Source organism: Dreissena polymorpha, chromosome 9 (assembly GCF_020536995.1).
Source record: "Dreissena polymorpha isolate Duluth1 chromosome 9, UMN_Dpol_1.0, whole genome shotgun sequence".
NCBI lineage: Eukaryota > Metazoa > Mollusca > Bivalvia > Myida > Dreissenidae > Dreissena > Dreissena polymorpha.
Window position 1 is genome coordinate 68649460 of NC_068363.1, and position 12715 is coordinate 68662174.

Genomic DNA, 12715 nt, shown 5'->3' on the forward strand with positions numbered 1-12715 from the left:
GCTGCCAATTGTGTGAACAGACATGAAATATCATAAGTTATTGTAGCATTGCCCAAACTGGTTCCCAGTACATAATTTAACACCACCAAAAATTTGCTTAAATTCATAAGCTTCTTACATAATATTTGACTCAAGCACAAGATAAATAGTTTTTTTTTTCCCTATCCTTTAGGTCCAAATAGCGGCTCCATTTAAATCCAATTTTATCTCCACCTTATCCATTATATCCAATTTAACCCCCCCCCCCCCTCTGATGGGCATATATGCCTTGTTACCTTGATCATTTGTTTGCATGTCCTGAACAGTGAGAAGTCTGCATCTAAATTAACTTCATCCAGCTGAAACAAATTGTTGGGCATTAAACAGAGATTTGTGGAAGGAAATTATTGCAACGAAGCGTAACAACCAACGAGCTTAACAACCCTTGCGGCAAGATACATATTAATTATGGAACATTAAACTTCAACATCTAATACTGAATAATTACATGTATTGGTATATGATTCATGTTCACACCTAAAACAATTGTGTGCAAAGTTGGTTTTGAAGGCAAGTTTATTGTATTAATCCTTTCCCACTCATAAGCAAAGTGAAAATGGCTATGTGCAAACAGCATAAAACCAAAACAGCCTGCGAGTAATGCGCAGTCTGTTCAGGTTTTATGCTGTTCGCTACTCATCAGTATCTAAGGGTTGTAAATGAAGCCTTAAAAATTTGAATCTAGTAAGAAAGGTCTCTAAATAAATTTAACTTTCTGATGGACTCCAAATGCGTAAAAATACATACCGATATCTAAGAGATAAAGGCTTAATTAAAGACTTTGATCCTAAGCCTTGCCATATTTTCCTAAAATCAAAAAATGAATACTTTACAATTAATTTGGATACCTGACGTTTAAACACCATCTTGTGGCACTCTGCTGACAGAGACTTCTTGTTTTCTCTCAGACATTCAGTGGCCTATAAAAGAAAGATAGTAATCAACCCTTCATTCCAATAGAACTTACATAGAGATTATGTGTCAGTATTAGCATTAAATTACGTGTATATATCCATGTAAATAGGTTAGCAAATAGCTCATGCCATAAGAATCAAAAGTTGTTTGTAAAATATAAACTATTTTTAGTAATTGATATTTCTGTAAATAAATACTGTATTAACTGGACACTTGTTTACAATTGAATATGTAAGAACAAAGATAATGTGTGTTTCATAGATGATCCTTTCACAATTTCCAAACTTGAAACAACAAGAAATTATTTATGAAAAAAATGCGTACCTGCTTTCCAATTACCAGTGAACCTGGGTAGGCCATGAGAAACAATCAACTGTTTAAGTTTGGCCCTGTTTTCAAGTTAAGCTTATATATAACTATCACTAGAATAGTTCTTGAGCTAATCAAATATATTATTCTCACAAAGATCTGTATGACTTTGTAAATGTTAAGAGACAATAGTTTGACATAAACAAATACTCCAGATGATTATTGGGCCATAAAACAACTTCAACAGATTTGAATTATTAGTGTATTTGACCTAGCTTGGGTTATTATCATACACACAAACATATATGATTTGGTGCAGATAGGATTAAAATTGCTGGACGTAGAGGGAAATACAAATGGTCTACAGACAAACTAAACAACTTAACATAATCAGAAATGAAATTCCCATGTTGATGCCCTATTTCCCCAAGGGTGTGATTTAAGATTCACCTCAAGAGAAGAAAATGCCTTACCCCCCCCCCCCAATGACAGGGTTAACTATACATTTTATTTGTAAATAGATTTAGCAAAGTCAATCTATTTGAACAGTTATTTTGACACTAAAAAGGAGGAAATCATGTGAAAGCAGGAGAAATCCCAGCCCTGTAACCACATTATGTCAGCATGACATAAAACAGACTCATTTTCATCCAAACATATTTCTGTAAAGTTCATGCTCCTTACTTGTCCATCATCATTATGTTTTCCCTTGCAAAACTGTTTAAGGTCCTCGCCACAAGCTTGCTTCAGCGCTGGATCTAAATCGATATTTTCACTCTGCAAAGAAGATAAAGTAATTTTAAATAATAATATTTACAAGATACTTTATTAAACAAGAGTATCCTTAGGATCCTTGAATGCTCAACCTGAGAACTGTAGCTCAATGGTTAAACCCATAGTATTAAACCACTCGAAATTTTAACCAAAGGCAGATGATTTGAACAAACTTTGTAGACAACCCAAATATGATGTTACACACAACAAATGATAAACCTCTGGGGCATGCAGTCTTTTTTAAAAAAGTTTTAAATATTAATACACTACTTCTGACCAATGATCTAATTAATCTGCAAACCAGAATCATTTAAAATATTTTCATGTAAGACCACCCAAGAAACATTTTTGTAAAGTTTCTTTAAATTCTGCCCAAGAGTCTTAGAGCCATTTGAAAAAGTTGACCCACACTTGTTAATGACTATGAACAAACCTAACAGTATTCAAATACATTATACAAATACTCTCTGAATGTTCTTTTTTATGTATTGAATGGCATTTTGTAACATAGATAAATTATGGAAATACGCTACAGACAGTGCATGGCCTCAATGAAAAGCTTGATTAACACAAACTTGCCATTCACCAAAAACTGTTCACATTCTACCACTTTATGTTACATGATAACAGTTCATTAGATAAAAATAGAGCTATGTCATTCAAATATGCGTCTTATGCCATTTGCGATCAGCCTAGCTCAAGACTAGCCTGCGCATTAACACAGTCTGGTCAGGAGCTATGCTATCTACTAATAAGACTGCAAAACCTTGCATGACTTTATAGCGGACATGGTAGCCTTTGACCAGACTGCACAGTTGCACAGGCTGGTCTGAAGCAATACTGGCCACATATGGCACAAGACATATGTTTACAAGACTGGGGTCACATATGGCCAAAACACATTTTTACAAGATACAGGTCACATATGGCACCAGACACATGTTCACAATACACAGGTCACTTATGGCATCAGACAAATGTTCACAAGACACGGGTCACATGTAAGCATACCATTTGCAGCAGGTCAATCTTCAGTACCTCCCTGCAATCTTGACTGATATTGTGCGACTGTTCTAATAGGATATTGTTGCGAACAATCTCACTAAGGCAGGATACCACGTCCGCCCTGTTTGTAGGTAGTAAAGGGTATCAATATTTGTCCAAAGTATATGCATTTAATTAAGAAATCTGCGTACTTAACAGTAAAGGCACAAGAAGATAAAGATTGCTATTGGTTGCACATGTCTAATTACTAAAAGCTCTCAATTCAACTTGTGCCATTTTTTTTTGCAAATTTCAATGTCTATTATGTGTAACATATGACATAACAAGACTATTGTCAAGCAATATAAGTCCCCTACTAACTCCACCATTGTCAGAAATATAATTTTTTGTTTTTATATTTGTTACCATAGCAACCAGAATTTTTGACGTAGGAACAAAATGAAATGACGTGCATAATGTCCATATTGCCATCTATCCATGTTTGAAGTTTCATGATAAAATATTAAGAACTTTTCAATTTATCGCAGGATCCAGAAAAGTGTGAAAGACTGACTGACTGACTGACTGACTGATTGACTGACGGACACACAGAGCGCAAACCATAAGTCCCCTCCGCTGAAACCGGAAGGGGACTAAAAAAGGAAATTTTATTAATGTAATATAAGTAATAAAACTTAATCTTATGAATGTCTAATATTGATTCTACAGGAAAACTCACATTTTTCAATATGGCTAGTAATAAATAAAGAACAAGAGATTGCCAAGCTATATGGTCCCCTACCGGTGAAACTCCACCATTGCCAGATTTTTTTATTTATTTGCTGCCATAGCAACCAGAATTCCTGACATAGGAACTAAATGAAATGACATGCATAATCTCCATATTGCGATCTATCCATGTTTAAAGTTTCATGACAAAATATGAAGAACTTTTAAAGTTATCACAGGATCCAGAAAAGTGTGACGGACTGACGGACAGAGCGCAAACCATAAGTCCCCTTATTGGGTTTCACCGGTAGGGGACAATAATCTTAGTCAGTTAGGATTTAACAAAACAAGAGATGTGTTTGTCAGAAACACAATGCCCCCTATTTTGCCGCTATATATTGGACCTTTGACCTTGACAGATGACCTTGACTTTTCCCTACTCAAAATGTTCAGCTCCATGAGATACACATTCATGCCAAATATCAAGTTGCTATCTTCAATAATGGACAAGTTATTGCAAAACTTTATCCAAGGTTAAAGTTTTGGGACACACACATACAATGAATGAATGACAGACAGACAGACAGACATGCCTCCGATCTTTCGATCCGAGGACATAAAAACTGTAACTTATGATTTAAGAGCACAAAATAACAATTGATTTTTTTTTTTAAACTTACTTTGTTTGGCTCTTTCTACAGTGCTCTAGAACATCTTTCTTGCATGCTTCTCGGAACTTGTGAGAAAATGTGTAGTCCTTCATTTGGATCTGCACACATAAACAACAATAATATAATGCAGTTTTTTACTTAAATGATAACTCTTTTCTAAAAGGCCTTTCAAAATGTGACCATACCGAAAGGTCCCACCCTGTCTCCTCCGAGCTCCGACATGCCCTTATGATTTGATAACCTTATTGTACAGCACATTGTACTAGTAGTTTATAAAATTATATAAATTTACACAACTTGTTTTATTATGAATTATAAAAACAATGACTTCAAAGAAAAAGTAAAAGAAAGATACATGTATAACACGTTATTTAAATTATGCCTGAGGGATAATACAAAAGCATAAGCTTAAATGTCCTTTTAATGAAAGGCCACACTGCCATTGTCAAATCCTGGCTGAAGCACTGAATAAAACATGTTTGGTGAAGATAAGATGAAAACAACTTGAATTAGAGAGCGGACACTTAATACGAACCAACCGACAGACCAACAGACAGACCGACAGACAGACAGACAGACAGACAGACAGACAGAGAGACAGACAGACAGACAGACAGACAGACAGACAGACAGACAAGCTCACTCCTATATACCCCCCTAAACTTCGTTTGTGGGGGTATAATAATGTAAATGCAAAGCCTTAAACTTAAAATCATACTATGATAAGTAAACAGTAATTCTATGAGACAGAAATAAATCACAAACAAAAATTATTAGCATCTATGCACTGCATTGTTCAAGTACTGTACTATCTCCTTTAAATAACACATAAAACTAAAGAAACAAGCAAGATTTATGTAATACTCACAATCTGATGGTGTTCTATTCCAGCCTTGCATTTTGAGTTCATATCTCTGTGATTCTTGTTCTCAATTAGGCAGTTCATAACATTGGAGGCATCTGCGTTGTTGTCTAAAATGCCCTAAAAGTAAATACAGAACTAAATTAATGTCTTCAGTTTACAATAATGAATATCAAACAACTGTAACAATAAATATTTCGTTTTCATTGAACATGTTTAGATATAAAGTTAAATTAATTATAAGCATTGCATTGTAAATAATAAATCTATGTTGTCTACTGATAAGTGAAACAAGGGCGCAAACAATAAGAGTTCTTGGCACATTTATAACAAGGGACAAAATTGTCACAAAACCAGGTTTTCATTGTGAAAAAAAATCTGATAAAGGGAGACAACTCAAACTGAACTTTTGAAATGAACAAACACAATTAACCCCCTTTGTAAGTTTGTTTTAAAATAAATCTATTTTTAGTCATTGCGACCTTGACATTGGAGATATTGACGTGATTCTTTCGTGCGACACACCGTCCCATGATGGTGAACAAATGTGCCAAATGCAGTCTTCGAAATTAGCTTTGAAAAGTTACATGCAAGTCGGGCCAGTTACTTAAGAATGTTTACATGCCCAACATATTTTTTACATGCCCAAACTTTTTTAACCAAAATTATAACAAAATCACAACATTTTAACACTTACATGCTACACATAGTAAAGCAGAACATTTGTTTCAATAGTAGTGAATACAATAACATCTTATCAGTCACTAGAATTAAGACGGTCGATCGTTACACCAGTGCTCTTGAAAAGAGCGTTCTCTGGTGTCCTCGTACCATTTCTTGGCTTCCTTTTCCTCTAAATCATTGTCAATTTTCTATTTTGGAAGTGCTTTATCGGGCTTAGCCCCATCAACATACCTAAGATACTGCATAGCCTCTATGTCGACAATGACATTTCTTTACATTGACAAAATCGGAAGCGTATTACTTGATTGAAATGATCGATTCAAAAAGCATCATCTCGATTAATGTCTAGAGAAACCGTCGATAAGAACTGAATGTGACCAAACTGCATCGGTCAAAAACAATAACGATGACGTGTGCAAGCAGGTGCGTGTTGTTAAACCAATCAAATTTCATTGTTTTACAACTTACGGCAAGGTGTTTGTTCGCAAAATTGAAAAATAGATCTGCAAATATCAAAAACCGCTTACGATTTTTTTTATAAACTGTCAATTGGCTTCAATAATTTACATGCCCGGCGGGCCACAAACGTGAATTTTTGTATGTGCCCGGCAGTAATTTTACTCGCCACGGGCGATCGGGCATGTGCTTATTTCGAAGACTGCAAATGATTTTAAAATCTCATAATGAATGACAAAGTTATAGCCCAGACAAGCTCATTTATGGCTATTTTTTACCTTTGAACTCAAAGTGTGACCTTGACCTTGGAGATATTGACGTAATTTTTTCGCGCGACACACCATCTAATGATGGTTAACGAATGTGCCAAATGATTTTAAAATCTCACAATGAACGACAAAGTTATGGCCCGGACAAGCTTGTTCCGCCAGCCCGCCAGCCAGCCAGCCAGCCAGCCAGCCAGCCCGCCCGCATTCGCCAATCTAATAACCAGTTTTTTCCTTCGGAAAACCTAGTTTAAAACAGTAACTGCTGTTCCACAGGAATGTGACCATAAAATAAATTAGTCCAAGGCCCATAACTTCGTCAAAAATTGATGGACCAGAACGAAACCCACACTTCATCTGTAAGTCATGTAGGCAGACTCACATACCTAAAACCTGCTCAATATCTTAAAGAGTTGTGTAAAAAACTTCGAGAAAATGGAATGCCTGACAGACTGCTATAAGCTACCCTACTGGGGGCATCAAAACTTGTTGTCATAAACACATTCTTACTTCACAGAAGCGTTTGATCATTGGAGTGCAAGCCTTCATGAGAATCGTGTCCAGATCGAGGTCTTCGTCCTCATCACGGATGAACTTACGAACTTCAGCTTTGCATTTTTTATCGTTTATATCTTCATACCTATCTTGAAGACATTTCAGTTCCTGGAAAAAAAACATGTAAACAGTTAGTAAAAGCTGCAGGAAAAAACAAGCAGAGAAGAAAAGATGCTGCGTTTGATAAACGCATATTTCCACAGTGGAAGCTGGGTTTGTACTGATTGATGAGCCAGTTAAAATAAGTCTATGTCCAAAAGTAGGCCGCAGTCAATATCAGAATAAGGTCAAGTGATGTGGGTGTGTTTAATGTGTTAATAAACAGCATACATGGAAGTATCAAAGATTTTCAACAAAATGTTTAAATGTTAGACATAATGCACTATTTTAAGTGAACACATTTAGACATTCTGAATTAGACTAAGTTTAAAAGTGTGTCAATGTAAAGGTCGAGTAGCATGGATGTTAGACAAAATGCATCATTTTCGGTTCACCATGAATTTAGAAAGCCTGAATTAGTCTTTGTCAAAAAGTAAGTCAATGTCAAGGTCCAATAAAGGTCATGTGGGTGTGTTAAGACTGTTCATAATTAAAACCCATGAATGTATCAATGCTTTGTTTCCAGCTAGCCTTCTTTCCTATCTATTCGTTCAGCCCTATCTATTCGTGAACAATCTTCACGCGAAATTTGCCGCAATCCGAACGGTCGCGCGTGCCTGGTTTTTATACAAGTTTTGACAGGAGATATTTTGCTCCCCAGATATGTGAAAAATGCCAACTAAAAACGTAGGTAATCTATTCAATTTAACTATTTTTCAAAATATAAACCAACCTTTCGCCCAAAACAGTCAACCTTTTAATGAAATATGCATATAATTCACAATTTTTCTCCGTGTTTACGTTTGTCTTTCCGTCTGCAAGGCTGTTTGGATTGCCCGGATCAAATGATGTAATTTTATCAAGTCACAAAGATGCTTTAGCTCAAAAATTGAGGCCCGCAATGGGGTCACTGCGATGTCTGTAGTCAATTAATTTTCAATTAACGTTATGGCGTTTATCTTTTTGCAAACTCTACAATTGTTGAGCCCGATAATTCCTAATCATTTCTTTCGTTCAAAAGCCCACTCCATCCAGATATCATGGCAAGTATAGAAACTATACAAAAGATAAAATTCTAAAGGCTTACTATGATGTAAAGAAACATAGATCGTCTCTGCGCAAGGCGGCGAGGGAATATGGTGTCCCCTACCAGACATTGAGAGACAGAGTCTCTGGCAAGGTTGATCCTGAAGATTTTGCGAGGGAAACCGTATTTGAGACAGAAGAGGAACTGGGGCTGGTAGAACATGCGGAACAATGTGCAAGATTGGGATACGGGTATTCAAATATGGAAATGAAAAAACTTGCCGGCGAACTGGCGTTCAATCTTGGAAGAAGGAAAAGAGACAAACCCCTAAGTAACTGTTGGCTTTATGGTTTCTTGGGACGTTGGAGAGAAAGGCTTTCAACACTAAAGCCATCTGCTCTGGATTCTAACAGAGCGAAAAATACTACCCCAGACGCCGTTCAGACATACTTTCACAATCTTAAGAATACCATTGACACCCTACATCTTGAAAACAGGCCAGACCTGATATTTAATATGGACGAGACTGGCATAAGTCCAGAGCACAGACCGCCAAATATTATTGCCCCTTCCAATGAAAAACCACATTCAGTAACGTCCCCACGATCAGCAACGACGACCCTCATAGCATGTGCCAACGCAGCTGGAAGCAACATACCTCCCTACTTTGTTTTTAAAGGTGAGGTATAAAAACGAATATCGAATATCTATGCCATTAACTATAGTTTATACAATTTTACGTCAAACAATTTTTTATTACGAACATGACGTTATAAGTAAAAAAACACTGTAAAAGAAAGAGAAACTCAATATGTATCTCATTTAAAACGATAGATTGATAGTGACCAAATGATATTACTTCTTTTTCGATCAATACTACCGATATGTTTCGGACTTAAATCTAAATAATATGTTATAATTTTACAGGTAAAAGATTCAACGAAAACTTAATGCAAGGTGCATCTGCTGGGGCCGGTTATGCTATGTCCGATTCCGGGTGGTCAACGACCACAGTTTTTCAGGATTACCTAAAAATCCATTTTCTAAAACATGTAAAACGGGACCACGAGAACCAACTCGTCCTACTTATACTTGATGGACATACAACTCATACATCATCCGAGTTGATCCAATGGGCGCTTTCCATCAACATACACATATTTGTTTTACCGGCGCACACTTCACATGTTTTACAACCTCTTGATGTCGCAGTGTTCGGGCCATTCAAGCGGTTTTATTACAGCGAATGTGCTGCGTACATGAAAACCAACATGGGTAAAATCGTAACTAAGTACGATATAGCTGCCATCGCCTGTCAAGCGTATCTTAAGGCTATGAGTCCGTGGAACATTGTGTCTGCCTTTAAGAAAACAGGCATATATCCACTTGACCAGACAGCAATTTCACAGAACCAATTATATCCGTGTGAAGCATTTAGAGACGAGACACCGCTTCAAAAGATAAATGCACTTTGTTCAGGAAAAGAGGCAATCGATGCTTATCTACAAAAAAAGGCAGAAGCAGAAAAAAATAAAACAACTGTGCAAACAGATAAGAAGAAATGTAACTGCATGAATAAGAGAAAAAAACTTTCTAAACCAAACCCTGGTGGTAAGGAAATCACGAGCGAGCAGTACATTGAAGAAATAGACTTGTATTCCTCCCAAAAGGATGACGTGACCCCAGCGTTTCCGCAGCTCATAAAAAGTTCACAGCCCTCTACAAGTGGGTTAAATGTCATTCACATACATGACATTCACATAAATGACAGTGACAACTCAACGGATTCAGAAGGGGAAAGCGAGGTCTGCTGCGTACGTGGACTTTTTTATCCTCGCAGAGCTGACGAAAATTCGTTTATTAAAATAGTCAACTTGGCACAGTGTGATGAGTGCGGACATTGGGTTCACCTTGCTTTCTGTGACAAGAAAAGAGTCTTGAGGAGGGGGGACGCTTTTCGGTGCATTCACTGCATTATTTAAACTTCGAAAGACAAAGTTTGTTATCTTTTTGTTGTTGTTAATATTACAAAGTTTATTGTTTTTTAGATGTGTATCTTATTTCTACAGTTGTTATTTGTGTTTATTTTATGATTAATGAAAGGAAATATAATTTTGGACGGCATATGTAATATATTCTCGTGGCGAAAGGGCTCAGTCATAGTGCAATTCACTGATCTGTATTTCCCCTTCCGAGGCCTCAAATTGTGTGCGCGTGACGTCATCGAATGATGTGAACGAATACATAGGAAATGTTTGGATGATTCTGATTTGTTGACAGCAACCTTTTCGTAAGTAAATAAGTTGTGTTACCGAAGTTATCAACATGTTTTTGTTGTTTAAACTTATAGATAAGATATTGCTTGAACTTTGTGTAATAGTTTCATTCATCCATATCAACATGTATGGCGCATGCACGCGTTCAACCTCTTAGGTGGACGAATAGACAGGAAAACAGGCTATATTGATTTAAGACCAAACACTTCATTTTTTGGTTAACTAAGCATTTGAACCTTATGAATTATTTATTTTCCAAAAGAAGATCAATATTGAGATCAAAATAATGTCAGGTGATATGGGTGTGTTGAGATTGCCCCAATCGAACAGCCATGCATGTTTCAAAGCTTAGTAGACAAAGGTATAGAAGAAATACCAAATGTGTCATCAAGCGTTTAGCTGGTACAGACAGATTTAATAAAGGACAGGCATACAGCTATATGCCTCTAGGAACAAGAGATTGCCAAGCAATATGGTTCCCTACCGGTGAAACTCCACCATTGTCAGATTTTTTTATTTTTTTATATTTGTTGCCATAGCAAACATAATTATTGACATAGGAACAAAATGAAATGGCGTGCATAATCTTCATATTGCCATCTATCCAAATTTGAAGTTTCATGAAAAAATATGAAGAACTTTTAAAGTTATCGCAGGATCCAAAAAAGTGTGACAGACAGACTGACTGACAGACTGACAGAGCGCAAACAATAAGTCCCCTCCAGTTTCATCGGTAGGGGACAATAAGGAGATGCTGGGACAAATAAATTGCTTCTCCAGGCAAGTGTTATATGAAGAATGGCACATTATAGCACAATGCAACTTTGCCCTACCTTTCCCTTGCCATAATGTTCAAGGTCAGAGCACAACACTGCAAGATCAGTTAGACACTTTGCCTCCAGACTTGGTTCGAGGTCGATACTTTTGGCACGATGTCGCATCACTCGTCTCACTTCCTGTTCACATTGCCTGCTGAGTGGGTTTGGGAGTTCCTGAAATTATCATCAAAACTTATTATGAGATATTCATCCAATCTCAGTGGGCATGTGTACTTAAGATAGTGGTGTCAGCCTCATGGGTGAGGTAATTGAAAGACTTGAATTTCAATGGACTTTGCATGAACATTTAAGACAAAAAGAACAAAATTGGCTAAAGGACACATCTTGTAAAAGTTATAATTTTATATGAATGTTTGTTGGAATATGATATGTTTTATAATTCCCTAGCAAATGGTCAATTAAGCGATCTTTAACTTGAATACTACTTGGGGTTTTAGATTTATTTTACACCAAAGAACAGAGTTTTTTTTAATTTTTATACTAAGAACTGAAGAAATAAAACCATCCCACAGCTAAACAAGCTTACAGTCTAAGGTATACAGTGGTTTCATTTAGCCCAGGGAAGCATGTACGTGTCCCTGCTATTTTGACCAAAATATTTAACAACTCCAGGATTCCTCCTGAAACGTATGTAATAAGCAGGCCTTATGGTCCTAGGTCACTCGTTCCAAACAAGAAACTAAACGTTTATGTGTAGATTTGGGGATATTTGTGTAATATCTGTAGTTTTTATCTTAATTTCTTACTATGTATGACAAAGAATTAATGTGGTATAAAACATTATTAGAAGAAATTAAACAATTTTCTATATTCATATTTAAATTAAAAACAAGAGATGTGTTTGTCAGAAACACAATGCCCCCATTGCGACGCTTTGAAGCCATATATTTGACCTTTGACCTTGAAGGATGACCTTTCACCACTAAAAATGTGCAGCTCCATGAGATACACATGCATGCCAAATATCAAGTTGCTATCTTAAATATTGCACAAGTTATGACCAAGGTTAAAGTTTTGATGCTGCTATGAAGCCATTTATTTGACCTTTGACCTTGAAGGATGACCTTGAGCTTTCATAACTCAAAATGTACAGCTCCGTGAGATACACTTGAATGCCAAATATCAAGTTGCTATCTGCAATAATGCAAAAGTGATTGCAAAACTTTAACCAAGGTTAAAGTTTTGGGACACACAAAATGAATAAATGAATGACAGACAGACAGACAGGCA

At 36.4% G+C, this 12715-nt stretch overlaps 1 protein-coding gene across 1 annotated transcript in view; it reads right to left on the reverse strand.

The window, feature by feature from the left end:
- Window positions 1-12715, reverse strand: part of LOC127844334 (Golgi apparatus protein 1-like) — a 47689-nt gene that overhangs the window by 16194 nt on the left and 18780 nt on the right. The window contains exons 11-18 of the mRNA XM_052374442.1: window positions 11480-11638; window positions 7200-7352; window positions 5290-5403; window positions 4431-4519; window positions 3049-3163; window positions 1948-2040; window positions 888-959; window positions 276-338 (exon numbers count right to left, since the gene is read on the reverse strand). Coding sequence (XP_052230402.1) covers window positions 276-338; window positions 888-959; window positions 1948-2040; window positions 3049-3163; window positions 4431-4519; window positions 5290-5403; window positions 7200-7352; window positions 11480-11638 — 858 coding nt within the window. The remainder of the gene's footprint in view (window positions 1-275; window positions 339-887; window positions 960-1947; window positions 2041-3048; window positions 3164-4430; window positions 4520-5289; window positions 5404-7199; window positions 7353-11479; window positions 11639-12715) is intronic.